The sequence below is a fragment of the Quercus lobata genome, chromosome 3 (assembly GCF_001633185.2).
Source record: "Quercus lobata isolate SW786 chromosome 3, ValleyOak3.0 Primary Assembly, whole genome shotgun sequence".
NCBI classification, from domain to species: Eukaryota; Viridiplantae; Streptophyta; class Magnoliopsida; order Fagales; family Fagaceae; genus Quercus; species Quercus lobata.
In genome coordinates this window covers 46267088-46289806 of record NC_044906.1, presented here as the reverse complement: position 1 = coordinate 46289806, position 22719 = coordinate 46267088, and the positions used below count along the sequence as shown (strand labels likewise).

General features: G+C 38.6%; 2 protein-coding genes across 3 annotated transcripts; one reads left to right on the top strand and one right to left on the bottom strand.

Annotated features, from left to right (window-relative positions):
* Positions 1 to 5296: 5296 nt before the first annotated feature.
* Positions 5297 to 21726, bottom strand: LOC115980966. Its single transcript, XM_031103161.1, has 6 exons — positions 21087 to 21726; positions 9040 to 9622; positions 8107 to 8405; positions 7574 to 7720; positions 6268 to 6459; positions 5297 to 5581 (listed from the first exon to the last, which is right to left on the bottom strand). The coding sequence occupies exons 1-6, from the start codon at positions 21489 to 21491 to the stop codon at positions 5297 to 5299; spliced, it is 1911 nt and encodes a 636-aa protein (XP_030959021.1). The 5' UTR covers positions 21492 to 21726.
* Positions 14311 to 19520, top strand: LOC115981934. Of its 2 annotated transcripts, none has more exons than XM_031104372.1 (2): positions 14311 to 15088; positions 19156 to 19520. In XM_031104372.1, exons 1-2 carry the CDS (start codon positions 14537 to 14539, stop codon positions 19369 to 19371), a joined length of 768 nt encoding a protein of 255 aa, XP_030960232.1. In that variant the 5' UTR covers positions 14311 to 14536; the 3' UTR covers positions 19372 to 19520. The 2 variants fall into 2 exon arrangements, with proteins under 2 accessions (XP_030960232.1, XP_030960233.1); XM_031104373.1 differs by having other exon boundaries at positions 18750 to 19520.
* Positions 21727 to 22719: the final 993 nt, after the last annotated feature.

Genomic DNA, 22719 nt, shown 5'->3' with positions numbered 1-22719 from the left:
AAGGCTTGTTCATTAAAGTGAAATGTCAAATATCACTCTCACAATGAGAGGTGATTGCCTCAAAAGATCAAAAAGATCAAATGTTGATTAAAAGTGGAGTCAAATGTAAAGCTCCAAGTCATGTTATCAAGTTTTGTGGAAGGTCATATATACATACTTCTATAATTGAGATGGGTCACATGATCTAGTGTTAATTGTGTATGTCTTGGTTGAATTGATCATTGAAACTTCACATTAGACTAAGGACTATCTCATTGTTGATATCCACACACAACACACAAGTTTATGTTCAATAAATGCCATATTCATTTGTGTGATTGTACTTGATGAAATGTGTTTTCACATGCTCAATCTTTGTTAATTCAAGCACAAAAAGATTTTTGAGTGTTTTAGGTGTTTTTGGAAAGTATTTTGTTTGAAAAATTTGAAAATTTCAAAAATCCAGTTTTGCCCTGTTTTGGCAGCTCAGTTGCGGGTATGTCAAGTCGCGAGATTCAGTCGCATCTTCACTGGTCATTTTTGGCGACTTGTTCGCGAGTGGAAGGTCCAGTCGCGAGGTTCACTCAGAGATTTTCGTGGCTCAGCTCGCGATTCACTCGCGGGTAGACCTTCCAGTCGCGAAAAACACTTAGAAAATTTTTTCAAATTTTTGTTCTTAAGTGCTTTGGCGGCTTGAGCTGGCGACTGTGTGGCGACTTAATCAAGTCGCGAAAATCACGTGTTTGGCAGAAACAGGAGCATTTTTTAAACCTTTTTCAGTTTTCCCTCGAACTTTTGTGACTGTTCATCTTCTCTCTAAACTATCTCCCTCCCAAACACTCCGTGCTCTCATCTCCAATCTCCATTGTTGCATATTTTCTGCTCGAATTCTTCAAGTCTCAGGTATGGGTTTTCAGTTTTGAACTCATTTCTACTTGATTCTGTGTTTTTCCCCTTAATTTATCGTATATGCTTATGTTTTAGAAATGGGTTTGTGTTTCGGATATTGCTCTTTGTTCATGCTTAGCTTGCGAATGCTGCTGCTAGAATTTGATTTGATCTTAGTTGTTTCCTTATTGCTTTTCATCCTGTGCTTAGCTAAGTGTTTCTTTTATTTTATTTGAACTTGAGCTGTTGAGTTGTTTCAAATTGTTCCATTTGAGGCTGTGTGTTTTATTGTGCTGAATGTGCATGCTCTTTTGTGTAAATCCATTGGGTGCATTTGTTAGTTTCACAGTGCTGTTTATGTGCCATACCATTTTCCATTATCTGTCTCATTGACATATATCTGCCTTTAGGATAGTTTCTATATCTGATGATTTTATATGTGTTTCCTATCTTAGGCTTGTTTATCCATGTGATTGATCTAAGTAGCTTGTGTTTAAATGTTCCAAATTCATTTGTATGGATGAAATCTCTTTGTTAATTACATGGTACTGACTAGTTCTGCACATATATTGTTCTATGCTGTTGTGGCCTCTTCTGATTGTTCACAGATGGCTCCCTCACCTCCGAAGAAGAAAACTCCTGCAAAGAAGGCTGACAAAAGATTGAAAATGGATTCTAAACTGTTTAGGTCAGTTCATCACTTTGAGAGATACAAAGATAACTTCTTGAAAGCAGGAATTATTCAAGAAAGATTTGTAGATTTGGAGGACTTGAGACAAACCTTTATCCCCAGCTGTTTTGAAGGAAGAGGATGGGAAAAGCTTCTGAGTGATTTCCCTGTAGTGTGTGAACCCCTGATTAGGGAATTTTACTCAAATGCTGTGATAAAGGAGAATGAGTTAAGTTGCTGGGTTAGAGGTAAAGAATTCATTTTGGATGCACATGTCATAGATGATGCATTAGGGCTTGAAGGATTAGAAGATGAGGAATTTATCAACTACAAGGATAGGAGTGCTTCTATTGAAACTGTTCAACAAAGGATAGGTGGGCAGAGAGAAGGAAAATGTTTGAATACCACTGCCTTTCCAGTGGACATGAGGTGTCTAACAATCATCATGATGTTTAACCTCTATCCCATTAAGAAGTTGACTACAATCAATTGTGCTAGAGCAATCTTTCTAATGGATCTCAAAGAAAAGAATTTCATAGACATAAGTTCCCACATATATGACACCATTGTGGATGAGACAAGAACAACCTCTAGGCCAAAATTGATCTTTCCCAGTTTGCTGATGAGGATTTTTAGAAGGAAGGGTGTTCCAATCCCTCAAGACATCAGTCCCATGTTCACACCTTCTGCAATTAACAAGCTTACCTACAAAAGGATAAGTGTTAGGCTTCCAGGAGAAGAAGATGAAGGTGATGAAGGAGAAGGTGTCCCAATGGAGAATGAAGCAGAGGCAGCAGGGCATGCATCAACCTCAACACCCAAGAGGAGTGGCAAAAGGTTTAGAGCATCAACTTCTTCAGATACACCTCCAGATGCTTTTCAAATCATTCTGGAATGACTTGATGGGATCAGGGAAGTCCAGACTGAGCACTCTGAGAGGATGAGAGCCATGCAGGACCAGATTGATGTCTTGTCTGCAAAACTTGACAGCTTCACCACTCAGCCTGAACAGTGACCCTTTGGCCATTCTTGTCAAAAAGGGGGAGAAGTTTCTTTCTGTTGATAATGTCATTGATGATTGAGAAGCAGAAAAGCAGCTCTTAAGGGGGAGTAATGTGTTGAGGGGGAGTTGTCAAAATCAGAGACTTTGTTTAGATATGTTTATGTTTTGGGTACTTTTAGTGTTTTTTTTTTATGGTTTTGATACACTGTGTTTTGGTGTATAGTTGTTTCTAATTCATTACTTATACTCTTGGTTTAAACTTTAATATATTTTGATGATGTTATTCAGGATGTTTTATGTGTTTGTACCCATGTGCTTTTGTAAACTTTTAGGGTTAATGTTTTATGCATAGTTTGTAGGCTTTATGGTATGTACCTTGCTTATTGCAGCCTTTATGCTATGTTAAAATCAGTACTTTAATCTAAATGTCTTGCATTTTGATTTATGTACTGTCACTCTTGTGCCCTTGTAGGATTGTTCCTAGATGCATATACCTTATGTGTTATGCATTGGTTGAGTGTTGAGCATACAAGTGTCTTGCCTTGTGCTTATTAACTTGTATGTCCTTGTGTTCATTCCAAGTGTGAATGAGCACTGTGATCACTGCCTTGTGGTGTTCACTTGGTTGATCAAGCCATGATTTGTTTCTTAACTCCATCTTTGCTTGATCACATATTGCCTGTTTCATATGCATTTTATAATTTTCTGCTTACAATGATCATGGTGTATTGTTGTGTTTCAGGAGTATTATGTTCATATGATTCAAGTGCTTCACAGCTTCTAGAGTTAGGTGTGAGTGAGTTTTGTTTAACTGTTCCCAACTCACATGTTAAGTCTAGAGTCTGTTTTAGGGTTTTGTCACAGAATAGCCAAAGGGGGAGATTATAAGGTTGAATTTATTCAACCATCTAATTGGCTTTATTCCGTGCCAAATTTGCTTGTAATTCAGCATTTAGTAACCCTGTATTTAGGTGGGTTTGATGTAAGGGTAGTGAGTGAGATAGAGTGAAGATTGCTCAAGAGTGTGCAAGAAAACAGAGACTCGCGGCTGGGACTCGCGGCTTCAAGCCGCCAGACGCAGCACACGTGCCAAGCATGCTGGAAGATGAACAGTCATGCTAGCTGGAGCACTACAGGACAAAACAGGATAACTGGCCATACGGTTAACTTGCGACTGGATCTCGCGACTTAGTCAAGCTGCGAGGTCAAGCCGCGAGCCACCCCTGTTTTGTAAAACCTGACGTTTCACATTCCTCTCCCACTCTAGTATAAATACCCCTCTTACCCACGATTGTAAGAGAGCTTCTAGAGAGAATTTTGAGAGAGAAACCCTAAAGAAAAACCAAATTGTTTCACCCACAATCTATACCTTAGAGTCTCTTCAAATTCCTCAACTCTCTTCCTCTCCATTGTCAAATCCTTGAGAGGCATTATACCAAACCTGGTTCTCACCATCATCATCACTGTGAGACAGTTGTTTGGATTTCTGGGAAGCAGTTAGGAAGGAACCAATCTTCATTGGTTGATGCTACGGTCTAGTAGCGGAATCCGGAAAGCTAGAAAAGAAAAAGGTTCGGCGCAACCTCGTTGGAGCAAGAAGCTTGGAGGGCTTAGGTGCACTGGGTAGATTAGGCTTGGAGGGTCTATTGCTGTCCTTGTATCCCAACTGTATTTTCTAGTGGATTGTACCGCTTGGACCGCTTGGAGGGCGGCGGAGAGGTTTTACGCCGAGGGCTTCGGTTTCCTCTTCGATAACACATCGCGTGTTGTCTTTGTGTTTGCATCTTCCTTCCTCTCTATCTTTGCCTTTTTATTATCTGCTGTGGATTTTATTTTGTTATGGCTTAGATAGTTTTTAACCAATTTCATATTATAGCATATGTTAAGTTTCCGCACACTAGTTGTTTGACATATTGCTTGAATTGGTTAAGTTGTAATTTGGGGGTCTAAACGTTCAAAGGTGTTTTGTACACGTTTTTGAACTTTCATAGAGGAGTCATCGGCCTTACCGAGAAGATCGACCAACAACTGGGCATCCAATTCAATTATCACAGTAGGCAGATTAAGTGAAATGCACAGCTGGATGCCATCTCGAAGTGCCCAAAGTTCTATTGCAACACTGGTAGCCCATCCTATAGCTCTCACATAACCTCTAATCCAAGCCCCCGCTAAATCCCTTTTAATTCGACCCCCCCCCCCCCCCAGCTCGACCGAGGTTCCCCAAAGAGGACCTATCAGAATTTAATTTAAACCAACTAATTGGCGGCAGTAACCACTTCACTTTAACTGTTGACTTAGTAGGTGCATCATGATTGTTTGCTCCAATAAAAACATATTTTGTCGTCTTCGCCATCACTTCCTCTTTAAAGTGTGGAGAAGGCCTGGCATTCTGAAAAACCACCCTATTTCTTCGGGTCCAAAGGCACCACAGCCCTATCGGAAAAACAATATTCCAATCAATCCCCAGAGATCCAAAACAAGCCGCATTACACACATTCAGTCTAAGCCAGTCCATTAAACTCGTCCCATATAAGCAGGTTGTTTGCATCAGGGGAGAAAGAAGAATCCCAAAAAGCTTTAGCAAAGGTACACGTTCTCAATAAATGGTCAATGGTTTCCGAGGAGTTGTTGCACAATGAGCAAGTATCAGAATCGAGGACACCTCTTTTTGTAAGAACAGCTCGCACCAGGATACTTTCATGGCAGCACTGCCATATGAAGCATCTGATCTTGGGTATAGAATTCGCTTTCCAGACCTAAGCTCCTCTGAATTGCCCATTGTCCATATTGCCCATTCTGGAACATGCAATGTGATATGCATCTTTGGGATCAAAATCACCATTTGGTGAGGATATCCAAGCCAACCGATCATCAATGTTGGCAAGCTGAGGAATGGGCGTAGCTTTAATGTCCAAAAGGATGTGTCTCGGAATGGGGAAAGCATTTAAACCAGTCCCATCCCACAGTGGAGACCATATCCTTAATACGAAGAAATTCTTCCTCTCATTGGAGAGGACCATGTAGAAGGCTTCTAAGAGTGCCTTTATCCAACCACCTATCAAACCAAAAAGACAGATTGCTATCTCTGCTAGCCACACACTTAGATCCTTCTCTGAAAACATCGTGACCCTTTGACAAAGCACTCCAAACTTTAGAGCAAGCACGCCTAGAAGAGTTCCTAGCTATGGATCTTCTTCTCAGATACTTCTGGTTGAGCACCCATGCCCACAAGGACTCCTTTTCTTTGTGAAGGCGCCAATTAAGCTTGGCAAGAAGGACTTTATTTTTCTCATATGCAGCTAATAAACCCTGCCTGCCCTTTTTCTTTGGTTTAGTGATTTTTCCCAACTAATGAGATGGAGTTTCTTTTTAGTTTCCGAGTCACCCCACAAAAAATTACGGCTAAGCCTATCCATTGCTCTAGAAATTTTTGGAGCAATGTCCACACATTGCATGTTGTAATTTGGGATCGTCGACGTTAAGGACTGTGTGAGAACCAATCTCCTTGCAAAAGAAAGCAGGTGGGCTTTCCATCCAGCAAGTCAGTTCTAGACTCGCTCAAGGATGAAGCTACATAATCCTAGTTAATACCCATATGCTTGATCGAGAAGCCCAAGTACTTCCCTAGATTAGGGGTAGACCAAAAACCCAAGATGTCGTGGAGCCTTTCCCTCTCATGGATGTGGAGGTTTGGAGAAAAGAAGACTCTGGATTTCTGAGTACTAACCTTTTGCCCGGACATGTCACAGAAAGAATCCAGAACATCTCGAATTGCAACACAGTTCTTTTGGTCCGCTTTTGCAAACAAAACAAGATCGTCCACGAAAAAGAGGTGTGAGAGAGCGATACCATCTTGAGAAGCTAGAACAGGATTCCAGAGTTTATCTTCACATTTATCAGTAATCAGGGCTCCCAGCACCTCCATACAGAGAATAAAAATATACAGTGAGAGAGGGTCCCCCTATCTTATACCCCTGGATGGCAAGAAGGGGCTTAGGGCACCTCCATTGAAAAGCATTGAAAACGAGGAGGTTGAGACACAATTAGAGATATGAGCTGGTTTGGGAGCTGAAAAAGATGAAGTGTATCTTGGATAAACCCCCACTCCAATCTATCATATGCCTTTTCAAGATAAATCTTAATAGCCATAACCTCATATCAACCTTTTTTTCTAAAGATGGTGTGGATCATTTCTTGAACAATAATGGCAGTATCCACCCCCTTTCTCCCTAGGACAAAAGTAGTTTGGAGAGGAGAGACCAAGTTAGAGAGGATAGGTCTAATATGCGTAACAATGATTTTAGTAATCATCTTATACACAATATTACACAAACTAATAGGTCTGTAATTGTTGAGCTGTTCCGAACTGGGGCACTTAGGAATGAGCATTACCAGAGTCTGATTAAGGAACTCAGGAATTTTGCAAGAAGAGAAAGCCTCCCTAATTACCTTTTTGACTGAGTCCCCTACCAATAACCAAAAACATTGAAAGAAACCTGTGTGAAGGCCATTAGGACCCTGAGCTTTATACGGTTTGAGGGACTAGAGAGCTGCACGAATTTCATCCTCGGAGACTGGACACTCAAGACCCCTTTTGTCGGCATCCTTAAGAGCACATTTCCAGAAGGGGGGGGGGGGGGTTCCAATTAGCCCGATAAGAGATTGTTGAATTCGTGGTAAAGAGCTTGACAAAACCTTCCTGAATAAAACTAGAAATTTTAGAATCCCCATTAAGCCCATGACCCATTCAATCTTTCATACTAACAATGCGATTCCATCTCCTTCGCACCAAAAAAAACGTATGAAAGAAAGCCGTGTTCCTATCTCCTTGCACCAATAAATTAACTCTTGACTTCATAGCCCAGAATTCCTCAATCTTGGACAAATCCGCATACTCACCGATAAGTCTTTTTTCCAGCTCAATCAAGAAATCGTGTGGCCTGCTAGCAGGTGCCATTTGAATACCTTTTAACCGAGCTCTAAGAATTTTTTTTCTTTAGAAAGATATTGCCAAAGTGATCCTTGTTCCAGACCTTCGCTTTAGAGCTGAATTGATCAATGGCCAATTGGAGGTTCGGGGCATTAGTCCAAACATCTCGAACCAAATGCGGGAAAGAGGGATATGAGATAACCAAATTGGTTGGAAGCGAAACAGTCGGGGAAATAAAGTGGAAGGCGGCCTGTGAAGACACAACAGAACAAGACAATGATCAGAGTGCACTCTCTCTAGGTGCAGCACATGAGCTTCCGGGTATAGCTCATTCCACTCAGACGTCGCAAACACACGGTCAAAACACAACATATTATTTAAAGCAGAACACGATGTAAGTTATACTATGTAAACACAACATATTATTTATAAATAAGCTTATTTTATATTTTTCATTACATTAGAGAGAGAGAGAGAGAGAGAGAGAGAGAGTAAAATATTGTGGTAGGCGGTATTTACTTTCACTACAAAGCATGGAAGAGAGAGAACCTAAGATATTATGATTGCATGCAGTCATGCATTTATTTATTTGAAGTTCTAGAGTACAAAATGCATGTATTAAATTTAGGAAACAACTTTACGACTAGTTTGACACCATCTATCATAAGAAAATTGAAGATTCGGCCAGTCTGAAGCTGCTATGGCAAAATCTTGCAGCCAATTTGTGAGGATAACTTCTTGATCCGATGCTGGTAAGCTGGAGAGTATTTCATCTATTGCGCTCTCTACTTCCATCTTTTCAAACCTTGTCAACACGGGATATGTCAACCCGTTGCTTGCATGGCAAAATAATGGTAGCCAAAACAATAGCAATCTGAACTTCACTTGCCTTGAAATTTTCAAGTCTTCTCCAATGAGATCACGAAATAATATGGCTACAAGAGAGAGAGAGAGAGAAGATTAATGAATATATTAACTAAGTTAAGAATTTCTATATTTTCCCACGGACGTCAAACATTTAAAAAATAAATAATAAATAACATTTTATTTCTATAAGATCAAACATTATGAGTTTTTATTTTATTTTTATAAATAAATAGAGGGGATGATAGGAGGTGGGTTGTTGTGGTTGTTGTTTTTTCCTTCTTTTTTGATGAACATATAGGAGGTGGTTTTGAATCGCAGAAATTAGGAAATACAAATTAAGAGTATTGTTACCACTGGACTAGCTATCATTGGAGTTCCTTTGTTCACTTTGTCTATAAGCTAAATCTCACCTCATATGTGGCCTTATCTACAATAAAAAGCAGACTTTAAGCTGAGGAAAATAGAAATTAATAGTTCTATATATAAAGTGGATATTCATATTTGGTTACAGTATATACAGTCAAATGGGATTTGTCGTAATGCTGTGTTGTGTGTGTGTGTGTATATATATATATATATATATATAGTTTAGTAGCTGTGCACATAATTTAGTTATGTTCTAATTTTTAGTTGCATAAAAGTGAAGAAGAGGAGTAAGGGAAGTGAGTGGAAATAAGAGAGAGAGAGAAAGAGAGAGATAACCTGAGATCTTGACAATGAAGCCCTGGACCCTAACATTAATAGTTGTGAGGGAGAGAGATGCTAGATCAGAGGCAAAGCTCCATTGCACCAAAGCATCATCCACAGTCCCATAATCCTTAACCTTGGTTGTTATCCACAACAACTCCTGAGCTAGTTTCTCTGCCATCACCTCCTCCACTTCACCCTGATCAGTCTCACGGCCTATTCCCCCCAGTTGCCCCTTCTTTTGTAACTCATGACATGTCCCAACTTTTGCTACCATAGACCTTATAGCATTTACGCAAACACCAAGTCCTTTCATATAGGAAGACAAGTAAGAACACATCGGAAGCATTCGGATTAAGCTTGTGCTCCATGTGCCATTGTTGTTATCATGATGATCATAGTCTGTTACCGTGCGTTTGAGAGTTTCACATAGAAGATTTGAGGTATGTGCAAACGCTGAAGCTAGAGTCATCCGATTGATCTGGAGAAGCTCCATGTGACCAAATCTAGCATTCTCTTCCATTATCCTATCAGCCATTGCCATCGTAAATTGGTATTTCCTCGACGTGGCTGGGATCTCGTTCAGTAGTGCAAGGATCTACACCATACAACAAACACAAAAACTGAGAACATCATAAAAAAATTTAGTTTATAACTGTGAAAATAAAAATATACAAATTGCAATTTTTTAATACTAGAATAGTTTATAATGTATAAAATATTGTACGCAAAATTATTTGACTTTGATAAACACACAACAGAACAGATTAAATAGAGATGTTATCAAAATTTTAAACTCTAATGAGTAAACTAATTAATTGACTACTTCAATAAACATATACAAAAAACGAACAAAAATTAGCATCTCCCATCAAAATTATGACAATTCAAAATTCTACCCCACCCCTGAACCCCCCCCCCCCAATAAATCTCCTGTATTCAAAATACTAACAAATAAAGTCACTATTATTATTATTATTATTATTATTATTATTATTATTTCTTTAAAGTCCCGTTTTTATTTCAAGCACTATATATCATCCTCATAATAAATCTCCCATAGTAGCTATTCCTTTAGGCAATACTTGGAGACATAAATAAATTATGCATGTCACCCACATCACTACCACATAAGCTATCACTATGTTCTTGAATTTATTATGAGGTCTAACCTTGATTTGAAGTCATCCTTTTGATGTCTAACCAATCATTCCATCCCATTATCTTCAACAATATAAGATGAATTTATTATTATTTTCTTCCTCATGATAAACCGTGCTAAACAAATTCTAATTCGTAACTAGTTTTTCCATAGTGTAGTACAAGAAGCCAATCCTACAAATATTAAATGAACACATTCATCCATGGATCCTATATTTTCTTCATCCCACAATTGTCGAGGTTTCGTCTTTGTAAGCAATGAACTCATTTGAATAAACTTCTTTTATAAAATCTATTGTCCCTTCAAGACAAAGGTGTTAATCTCTGTTGATGGAACAAAACCAACACCAAATTAAGAAATCTCGATAAAAATGTGTTTGACTCCAAAAAAAAAATGAAAAAAGTGAATTTTGTTCCACATTTGGAAACTCAAGAGATAATGTCTCAGCCCCAGCCATTCTATGGCTATTATCGTTGAACAATTGCTTTTTGTACTTGAACAAAGAAAATCTCATCATTTGAATGGGTCATTAGCTCATCTTGTCCAAATATAACTTTAATTATCTTCATCTTCCAAAATTTGTTTATTGATGATCTTAATTAGGGCAGCAATCATAGATTGCTCGAGAATTCCAATTTACAGCAATGTCTTCTCTAAAACTCTGTTCACCATTATCAAAGGTGCTTGAAGCAAAATAATCCATAAACCAATATTGCAATAATAACAAGACTTGAAGTTCTTGAACAATTGTTTCTCTAAAAAAAAAAAGTACTTGAACAATCATTTCAAAAATAGTTTTCTTTGCAAAAAATTTTAGTTTCACTCCAATGGCTATGCCAATTAAGGATATTATCCATCATCTGATTTAGGGTTTTATTAGATTGCCCTAACTTAGCAAGTTATGATTGTACATTAACAATCTCAATGTTCCTTCGTTGTCTTATAGTCCTTTTGAACAAAAAGAAAAAAATTCTTTATTTTGTTGATAGATTGACCTTTACATAGTAAATAATGAATATCTGACTCTACAAAATTTTGTAAAGACAGAATTTTCCAAGTATATGAGCTGCCCATATAATGTCATGGGAAAAATATAGAATTGAAGAGGAAGATGAATGAACCTTTCTGGAATTTAAGAAGTTATAAAGAGAACATTGACATTATAATTAGTAAACTAGCTATGGTAATAATTTGATGCAAATTGAGACCTACTATGATGATTAAATTAGAAGATTAAATCAAGAGAAGAAGAATGTCTTGGTGTGCCACTCAACCAAAGCTAATAGATGCCACCCAATGCTACTAATCATTGATATCACTCAACATGACCAAACAACATACTTGTACTTGATTGATAAGAGGAATCAGTCAACTCCAAAGTAATGTATGTTGGCAAATAATTTTTTGAATCAAACAATATCTATTGTCTTCCTCATTTTTCATGATATTTATAGACAATATACAATGCTTGAAAATTTAATAGATACTTACAATAAATGCTTGACAACTTCCATCACAAAGTATAACTTCCTAATCTTTTTTTCTTTTTCTTTTTTAATTTTTTTTTTTTTTTTTTTTTTTTTTGGGGGAGGATGCAAGGGCTGGAGTTTAGGTATTCAAAGAAGTTTCACATACATATACACTTAGATTAGATTAGAGTATAATTTCTATTTTTAGATTAAAAAAATCATAGGTAATCTTACATCTTTGTACATATATAAGTAGATTTTAACAATTACATCTCCTAAATAATAATGATAAATAAAAGATATTTGAATAAACATATGATAATGATAAATAAAAGATATTTAAATAAACATATGACACATGTCGCCACATAGCCACCATATAAATTTAACACTGCTCCTACATCAGAGGACATGTCCCCAGATAATGTGGCTTTGCAACAATATATGCATATGATTCAAATTCAAATCACACCCAATGGTGGTGCCACATTAAGACTTGTGGGCCATGAACCCCCAAATATATATATATATATATATATATATTATATAAAAATATTTAATATATATGCTTATTCTGTTATTCATATGCTTCCCTCTCCAAATTTTATGCATAAGAACAATCAAAATAGTTGGTTTGTCTCATGTTCTCCCTAACTCCCAATAAAAATTAATCGACATCTATAAATAATTTTAATAAAGTATATATCTAAATTGAAAGCAAAATTGGTTAATGGTTTCCATATTGGATGACTTTAGCTCTCTAAAAGGCTATAGTTTACAATTTTTAAGAAATATACTCATAACTGTTCGATCAAATTCCTACATGATAGTTGATTAAAAATAAGTCAAAGAATTGGGTTTTGAGAGCTTGGTGGTTGAAGGCGATGCAGAAGGTATTATCCAAGCTATTAAGGGTGACTCTATGCTCAATTCCGAATTTGGGCATATCCTTCAGGACATAAAGTTATTGAGCTCCTCTGTTCGCAGTGTTTCTTTTAATCATATTAGCCGTCATGGAAATTTTGTAGCGCATAGACTAGCTAGACGTGCTATTTGTAACCATTTTCTTGTTTGGATGGAGGACGTCCCTTACGACATCCTTGACGTGTATAACTTTGATTTGATCTCAGTTAATTAACCTTCCTCCCCTCCCCCTTTGGGGGGTTTTCTCAAAAAAAAAAAAAAAAATAGCAACTGTGGTTTTACACCACCCAATACTAAGAGCCTTAGTTTATAGGGTGTAAAGAATGTCCTCTGTTCGCGCTCTCTTTCTCTCTCGAAGAAAATGAGCTTGCTCATAGCACCAAGAAAGTTAAAGACTCGCATAATGGAGATCTTGCTAAAAGGAATATCCATCTTGGAGGAATCAGCTCATCAAGCAAGCTTTCTTTTAGAGACAAGCTCGTGGGGGATATTCCAGGAGCTTACTCCCAAGCTTTCGATTTTTCGGACCACTTGGATGCTGAATCGGACTCGAATGAGGAAACAGAGGACGTCTGTGAGGGCATGGCTGTGATAAGGCTATCCAGAGAAATAAAGCAATGCATTAGAGCTCCCTGGACAAAAGCTCTTATTGTGAAGGTTTTTGGCAAAACAGTGGGGTTTAACTTCCTACATGCAAAACTTATGGGACTTTGGAAGCCAGCAGGGAGGATCGATATGGTTGATCTTGGAAGGGACTTCTTTTTGCTTATGGAGGACCTTGAGTTGGTCCTTAAAAAAGGCCCATGGTTTATACGTGAACACTTTCTATCGATATGGAAGTGGGAAGCTAATTTTAAGCCTTCTGAAGCATAGGTTCCCTCGGTAGCAGTCTGGGTAAAACTCTATGAGTTACCCATCAAATACTATGAGGCGGAAGTCCTCCGACAGGTAGGGCGAGCGTTGGGTACAGTGCTTCGTGTGGATACGCACAGTGCAACGGAGGTGAGGGATCAGTATGCTCATATTTGTGTACAGGTTGATGTTAGTAAACCGCTTATCGCCTTGATCCACATCAGGCAACGTAACCAACCGGTCTCTTACGAAGGAGTAAGTAAGTTATGCTTCTCTTACGGTCGGCTTGGCCACCGGAAAGAGACATGCCAGTATACCATCAAGCCTTCGTCTCCACCTCTGAAAGATTCCAAGGCACTTAACGACGCTGAAGTTACGGGTCAAATGCCAGCTACGTTTGAGGCGTGGACAGAGGTTTAGATCGAGGATCAAAGTGCTTTGGACAGAGTAGACTCTGAAGCCTCCTTTGGTCCTTGGATGGTGGTTTCACGTAAAAGGAACGACCATAAAGGAGCTAAGAGAAATAGTCCGAACTTGTTGCCTGGGAATGGAAAGTCTTAACGTCAAGATAAGTTTATTGAGCCGTTAGAGAATTTTGGAGTTAAAAAGGTTTGGGCCGGGCCAAGTAAAGCTAAAGAATTGTATGGGAAAAGGAAAGTCCAACCTGATATGTTTACAAGCCCAACCTTGAGTTTTTCCCCCCTGGTTGATCAGTCACCAACATTCTCATGTGGGTTAGTATCTACGGGGTCAACTCAAAAGAATGTAGAGAGTGTGGGCTGAGCTAGCAAAGATTTGAACAATCTCAAGTCCAAAACTTATTCTGTCAATGGCAAAAAGGAGATAGCGTGTAATAGGGAAATTTTATTAGCTTCTACCTCTGCCGCATCAGATAAAGCAACTCCTAATGTTACCACTTTGGAAAAAACAAGCTTCTCCACTCCCTCTGATTGGTCTACAAGCATCTCTAAAATTCGAACTGAGCTGAATGGTGAGTTCAAATTCGGAGCAAAGCCAAACAACAAAGTGGGTGATCATCGTGGACGGGTCAGTTGTGGAGATACCGATTGGGCAGAAAAGCTGAACTTATCCACTGAGCTTACCCATGGGTCGGTTCAAAGTGTGGATGCGTCTATGTCCACTTAGCACAGTCATGGGATTCCTGCCATTGACAGAGTTGGATTGGGGACAGTTGGAATACCCGTGGTGGATAATCTTAGCCGGCACAACAGAGATGGAAGAGTTGGCTGTGAGCCGGATGCCGGACAGAGGCCAGACGAAAGAAATTGTAAGGATGACTAGATGGAATCTGATGGAGGAAGTGAAATTCCTACCTCCAATTGATGAGTGCCCGAACTCCATCCACTGTTTAGTCATGAATATTATTGTGTGGAATTGCAGGGGGCCATCAAAGCCCTCTTTTCAAAGTCATGTTAGGGAACTGGTGCATAATCATGATCCAGCCATTATGATCATTATGGAGACCTGTATTGGGGGTGAGCAAGCTAAGGATATCACTGGCAGACTTCCTTTTGATGGGGCCATTCACACGGACACTATTGGGTTTGTTGGTGGTCTGTGGCTTTTGTGGAATTCAGACAGAGTTCAGGTCACCCCTTTGGCTTTGTCGGAGCAAGAAATCCATGTTATGGTTAAGGTACTTCCCTCTAATTTTGAATTTATTTGTACTGCTGTGTATGCTAGTCCTAGATTCCATGAGAGATGTGTTTTGTGGAATAATTTAAAAAATGTTGCCAGCCTTCATGATAAACCTTGGGTTATTGCTGGAGATTTTAATGAGGTCATTTTGGAAGGAGATGAATATAGGGGAAGGATCATTAGTTCTAGTAGGTCTCTTCTTTTTAAAGAATGCCTTGATCATTGTTCTATGGTTGATATGGGTTTTGTTGGGCCTCGTTTTACTTGGACGAATAAAAGGAATTTTTCTGCTCTTGTTCAAGAAAGGATTGGCCGTTTCTTTACTAATCCTAGCTGGTATGCCTTGCACTCGGATACTAGAGTTACTCACCTCACTAGATGTGTGTCGGATCATTGCCCGATACTTCTTGAGACCAATCCATCCAATAGGGTGTTTCTGACTAGGCCTTTTAAATTCCAAAATTTCTAGCTATTGGATTTATCTTTTTCGGGATTTGTTAGGGAGGCTTGGGGTAGGGCTAGACCCCTTCGGGAATCCGATGAGATTTTCTCTAGAAAAGCTACGGATTGGAACAAGAATCATTTTGGCAATATTTTCAGGAAAAAGAAAAGAGATATGGCTTATTTCAATGGCATCCAAAAAGCAATAGCTAATCACCCGTCGCATTCCTTGCTTGAATTGGAGAAAGTGTTGCACAAAGAGCTTAATACCCTTTTAAACCAAGAGGAGGAGTTGTGGGTGCAGAAATCCTGTATTAACCGGCTGATTAAGGGTGATCGTAATATGACCTTTCACCATATGTCCACTATTGTTAGGAGAAGGCGTAACAAAATCACTTGTATTAAGAATGATATGGGAGAGTGGATTCTAAATGAAAATGGGGCTATGAACCACATTAGAAGGGGGTTTAAGAGGTTATTCATAGCTAGTCTTGACCTTGCTACTCTCAACCCCATGCGGCCTCCCTGGTGGCTGGACAACCTTTCTGATGAAGAGAGATCCAGCTTGGGTGGTATGGTTACGGATGCTGAAATTAAAGATGGTCTTTGGGCTCTGAAAGCTTTTAAAGCTCCAGGTCTTAATGGCCTTCATGCAGGTTTCTTTCAAAGATTTTGACTCATTGTGGGGGATTCGGTGAAGGAGGAAGTGCAGAAAGCATTTACAAATTGTAAAATACCTGAATACCTTAATAGAACAAATGTGGTTTTAATTCCGAAGAAGGCGGGTCCTGAAAGCTTGGGAAATTATCGCCCAATCAGTTTATGCAATACAGTGTACAAGATTGTCACTAAGATCCTTGTAGCCAGGATTAGACCATATCTTGATAAACTCGTTTCCCCCCTTCAATCTACCTTTATGCCGGGTAGGAGAAGTGTTGATAACGCCATTGTGTTGCAAGAGATTATCCATACTATAAGTAATAAGAAAGGTAGAGTGGGCTATATGGCTATCAAAGTGGACCTCAAAAAGGCTTATGATAAAATTGAGTGGAGTTTCATTAGAGAAGTGCTCATGAATGCCAATCTCCCCCAAAATTTGATTAACCTTATTATGAGTTGTGTGTCCTCAGTTTCCACTTCCATTTTGTTTAATGGAGGTAATATGGAGCCTATTTTTCCTTCGAGAGGAATTAGGCAAGGTGATCCGCTTTCGCCATATTTGTTCATCCTTTGCATGGAAGCCCTTGGTTACCTTGTTGATGAGAAATGCAAAGATAAAAGTTGGTCTCCTGTTAAAAGTTCCAATAATGGAGTTGCTTTCTCGCATTTATTCTTTGTGGATGATTTGGTCCTATTTGCCAAGGCAGACTTTGTTAATTGTTCAACTATTTGGGATGTCCTTGATAGTTTTTGTGCTAATTTCGGGCAGTCCACTAGTGAGAGCAAATCAAAAGTCTTTTTCTCCCCAAATGTGGATGTGGATACTAGGGAATCCTTGTGTGATATTCTAGGTTTTCGTTCAACTCTAAACCTAGGAAAATACCTTGGATTTCCTTTAAAGCACCATGGAAACAATAATGAGGATCTCAACTTTATGTTGGAGAGAGTTAAGCAAAAGTTGGCTGGTTGGAAAGCCAATCTCTTGTCTTTGGCGGGAAGGGTTGTTCTCATTCAAGCTTCCACATCTACCATCCCCGCATACATTATGCAAAGTACGGCCCTCCCAAAGAAGTTTCTTGACAACATTGACAGGGTTAATCGAAACTTTTTGTGGGGATCAACGGATGAGGCAAAGAAAGTTCATTGGGTGGGCTGGCATAAAGTCACTAAGTCTAAAGCGGAAGGGGGTTTAGGGATTTAGGCAGCCAAGGGTAGGAACCAATCCCTTTTGGCCAAGTTAAATTGGTGGTTTAGGATGGAGAAAGATGCCTTATGGGTGAAAGTCCTTAATAGCAAATATTGCTCTTACCGAAGACTAAATGCAAAGAATTGTGATAAGCTTCCTTGTTCTAGGACTTGGAAAGCTATGAAAATGGGGGGTGAGGTGTTCAACAAGGGAATCCGATGGATATTGGGAAGAAACAGTAGCTTGAACCTTTGGCATGATAATTGGATGCCCAATGGAAGGTTGAGAGATCTCATTCAAGGCCCTCTTACCATTGAGGATGAGTCGTTAAAGGTTAAAGATGTCTTTGGGATTGGTCTGTGCTCTCCTTTCAACTTCCTAACAATACCCTTATGGAGGTCAACTCTATTCCCTATTCGGTAAGAGCAATTCAGGGGGAGGATAGGCTGATTTGGTCGGGAGCTAATCGGGGAAACTTTGATCTTAATCATGCCTATGCATTAGCAATGGGGAGTGAACTGGATGTGGGCCCCTTTAATGGGATGTGGGTTTAGAAATTGGACACCATCCCACAGGTTAAAACCTTTATGTGGCAATGTTTACATAATGCTATTGGAGTGGGAGAGTGCCTAGTCAAACGGTGCATTAGTAATGATGATATCTGCCCCTTGTGTCATAGAGAGCCAGAAACAATTCTCCATAGACTTCGAGATTGAGAGCCAGAAACAATTCTCCATAGACTTCGAGGTTGTGGGACCTCAAAACAGATTTGGGAAAGGTTAGGAGTAAGGCAGAATAGCAATTTCTATGAGGGAAACTTGGGTCAATGGCTGGAATAGAACTGTAAGAACAATACTTGCAGGTTAGGAGAGCAACCCCCTTGGAGAATCATCTTCCCGTTTAACATTTGGCTGCTGCGGAAGCATCGAAATGCAACAATTTTCAGGAACCTGCATGCTCAACCAAATGTCCATAAGGATGCGCTTTTCCGTTCCTTGGAGTTTCAGCACTGTGGTTTGAACAACAAGAAGTCAGGCAGCAAGAGGGTGGTGCAAGTGAGGTGGGAAAGACCTCAAGTTGGGTGGGCATGCCTAAATACTGATGGTGCAGCTGTAGAGAACCCAGGCCGAGCTGGGTGTGGCGGCCTTATCAGAAATGAGCATGGAGAGTGGCTAGGTGGTTTCTCTAGGAGTATTGGCTGTGACGACAGCTTTATGGCAGAGCTTTGGGGGCTTAGGGATGGTTTAACTCTCTGTATTGACTTACATTTGACTGTCGTGGATGTCCAGCTTGATGCTAAAGCAGTTGTGCAGCTCCTTTCAAATTCATCTAGTGCTAATTTTTGTGCAATGCCTCTCCTTGATGACTGTAGGAATTTGGTGTCACAGATAGGCCAAGTTCGGATCGGCCACTGTTTTCGTGAAGCAAATTCATGTGCTGACTTCTTGGCTCGGTTAGGAACTCATCAGGATAGTTGTTTTGTTTTGCATCATGATCTGCCTGTGGATTTATTGGGCATGTTGAGCTCTGACAGAACTGGAGCGTATCATATCAGATCCAAATCTGATCCCCCCCCCCCCCCCCCAAGTTTTTTGTCGTTAATTCAAGTTTCCTTTTACCCAAAAAAAAAAAAAAAGTTTCGAGGAAAAATGTCATGAGACCCACCTGAACTTTGATGCAGCGGCTATTACACCCCTCAACTTTTCTTCTAGCCAATTTACTCCCTAAACTTGACATGTGTCAAATTAATACATCCGTTAGTGCTGTTGAATCTGCAGTTTAAAGTGAGCTCACGTTACCTCACGTTCAATTATATTATAACAAGCCAAACACTGATACAAAAAGAAGCTAAGAGGACTGAGGGAGAGAGAGGCCATGGCATCGCCGGACATCGTGCTCCAGCAGCCGTTCTTGGTTGTTTGTATGCAACAACGCTGGTAACATGTGCACAGATCTGGCTTGTTATTTTTCAATTAAGGAAGTTTAATAGATGAACATGTGCACGGATTGAGCTTCAGTTTATATTCTACCTTTTATGATCAGCAATTCTTCATCTTGATGACTAACCAGTACCAATTACCAAGATAAACAATAAAACAAATTTTTACCCAAGAAATTAATTTATTTAAAAAAAAAAAAAAAACTAGAAACAGATTGTTAAAGTTAAAAAAGAAAAAGAAGTGAAAAGTGTGTGCATGGGAAGTACGAGGTTTATAGATGGCAGAACTGCAACCTATTCAACTAAGGTTTATAGATGGCTACCCACCTTCTATTAAACCAAGGGTAAGGGTAAGGGGGCACAGATCAGTTGTAGATTTCTTTCAAGGAATTAAGTTCAATAGGCATACATGGGTGTTGTTGCTGTCAAAAGCCACGAATGGCGGAGAAAGCCAAAGATGGCCAGATCAGCAGCGGAAAAGACGAGCGGCGGTGGGACAATGAAGTCTGGTGATGAGTGGCAGATTTAACAGCAGACTAACGCACATATGTGAAGTTTAGGGAGTAAATTGATTAAAAGAAAAGTTGAGAGGGTGTAACGGCCGCTACACCAAAGTTCTTGGGTCTCTTGGCGTTTTTCTCTCAGTTTTGAGAATATAAAATAGACTTTTTTGCACTCCAAAATACTAATGATTTTACTAAACTAAATGCACCAGAAAAGACAGACAACTCAAAAAAAATCCCAATTTTACAAACCTTTTCGAATCAGTCCTGGGTCCTTCCTTCCCCCACTGAATCTCAAACCCGCCAGAGTCACTCAGTCCTAGCTCTGCCTACCATCAGTTAACGCCGCCATTATCTCCAATGGTGGTTTTCTTCCACCAATCTCTCACCACAGTTACCCATGCACAACCACTACTGACGCACATGCAACTAAAGAACCACATCCTCCAATTCTTGAATCCCTGTCATTAGTTTCTCTTTAGCACTAGATTGAAAAGAGTGTGTGTGAGATAGAGAGGGAGCCCGATCTAGAAAAGAGAGAGAGAGAGAGACAAGTGCTTCAGTTTAGGATCCACCGCCGTCGGTGATGGTTGTCGATAGCTGTGATAAAAGGGCTTAACCCAATGAGAAAAATAGAGTGAGAGTGTGTATTAATATTCGTATTAGTATTAGGAGGGAGGTAAAACACCAAGACTCTTAATATAATTTCTGATAAGAAAGAAAGTAACGATTTGAAAGGAGTGATGGATTTATTTGTTACGTTTAGAAAACCAAAACCAAAACGTAGATCTAGCAATGCAATGCAATGGACTTATCCAATGTAAGAAAGATTTCGCTTGCTCGTGTCGGATTCTGTTAGATTTTTGCGTGGCACGTTAATCGTTGCATTGCAATTTGCATGCAGGCCACTTGTTCCCTAATCCACCAAAAACTGCCATCTGGAATATTGACTATAAATGGGCGCATTTAAGCAGTGCAACGCACACCTCTTGATTTAAGATTCTTTTGTCATTCACTTAAGTTATTATTTTAGGTTTCTTTTTAAGGACCGACCATTATATATATATATATATATATATATATATTAATGGTTTTTATTTTATTTTATGTTTTATTAGGAAAATAATTTTATCAATTAGCAAAAAAAAAAAAATAATATTTAGAATCAGCCGACTATCAAATAATCAAATTACTTTAGGAACATGAGGTCGAAAAGAAAAAAAAAATATTAATAATAACAAGTAGTAACTAGATAGGCTAGGCTTACTTGTGAAAGTGCTCTACCAAGGGCTTGAACTGAGGGTCCATCAAGTCCTTCATGAACAACCAAATCCAACGAAGGAAAAGAAGAAGAAGATGATGATGATGAGGGTCCTGGTAAGGCCAATGATCCAACGAATCCAAGGAGATATTGGGGAAAATAGGGTATTGATGAGGAAGGCAAGTAATCCATTAAAACCCTAAGAACCCAGAGAGTGAGCCAAGTGATTAGCATGACCATGAACCGCATATGATCCATGGCCTTCCACTTCTCCATCTGTTGGGTTTTTGACACAGAAACCAGCGTCTTTGCTGCTGCGTTAGCTGTGGACATGAAAATGGAGCTCAAGAGTGATGAAGATTGCTTTGTCTTGTACCCATATGCTATACTCATATCTTCTTCCATTCCCATTTTCAAGTTTGTTGTTGTATCTTAGCGAGATTAATAGTTTTTTTTTTTTTTTTCAAGGTGGTATATATGCTGGAATATATGGAGAAAATTAAGCGTATATAAAGTGGAGAGGGCTTCTTATTATGGGAGCTAGCCATGGCCAAGTGGTCGCTTCTTCCGATTGACATGTAGAAAGATTATTATGGAATATAATTGTATATCTCTGAAGGCCAAAATGGCCAAATACCACATTTTTCTGGAAATTTTTAGCAAAAAAACACTGTTTCGGAAATAAATGTCAAACTATCACTTTTTCCAGAACTCAAGTTTCAGAAACTTGAGTTCCTCATCAGTTCTGCCACCGTGGCACTGCTGAGTTGGATTTGGACGATTAAAAAAAATTATGTGCTACTCGAGCTTGGTAAACTCGAGTACCATGCAACACAATACTCGAGTATACCAAGCTCGAGTACCTTTTATAAATAAAAAAAAAAAAATCTACAGTACTTGAGTACCATGTAAATTTTTTTTTTTTTTTGTTTGGGGATAATCAACAAATAAACATAAAGATAAAAATAAGTATCTTTTTTTATGTTTTTATTTATTTAAATAGGAGCATTGTAAAATATAGAGATTTAATTTCGAAATATGAATTTAATTTCTACATTAATTAAAATTGTTCATTGTTTTCTTATAAAAATTGTTCACTGTTTTCTGTATAAACAATTTCTACGATTTTGCAAAAAATTATTTTCTGTTTAGCATTATTTAAGAAATTGTTCACTCTCTTTTTTGCCTAAATTATTTTCTGTTCACTGTTTTCTCATAAAACACCTAGTGAAATCGTGTTTTCTTTTCATGTTTGAATTTCACAATAATCGAATATATTTTTCTGCATTGATAAAATCTGTTTCTATATTAATAAAATTTTCTCTCTGCACATCATATTTACTGTATATTCAAATCAGCTTACTGCATTCATAAAATCTGTTTTTTGCATTAATTAAAACTGTTCACTGTTTTCTCATAAAAATTGTTCACTGTTTTCTGCATAAACTATTTCTAACATTCTGTATAAAATTATTTTTTGTTCAGCATTATTTAAAAAATTGTTCATTCTCTTTTATGTGTATACTTTTTTTCTGTTCACTATTTAAAAAATTGTTCGCTGTTTTCTCATAAAACAACTAGTGATATCGTGTTTTCTAAATTTAAAAGCCAAATTTGAATGCATTTTCATGTTTAAATT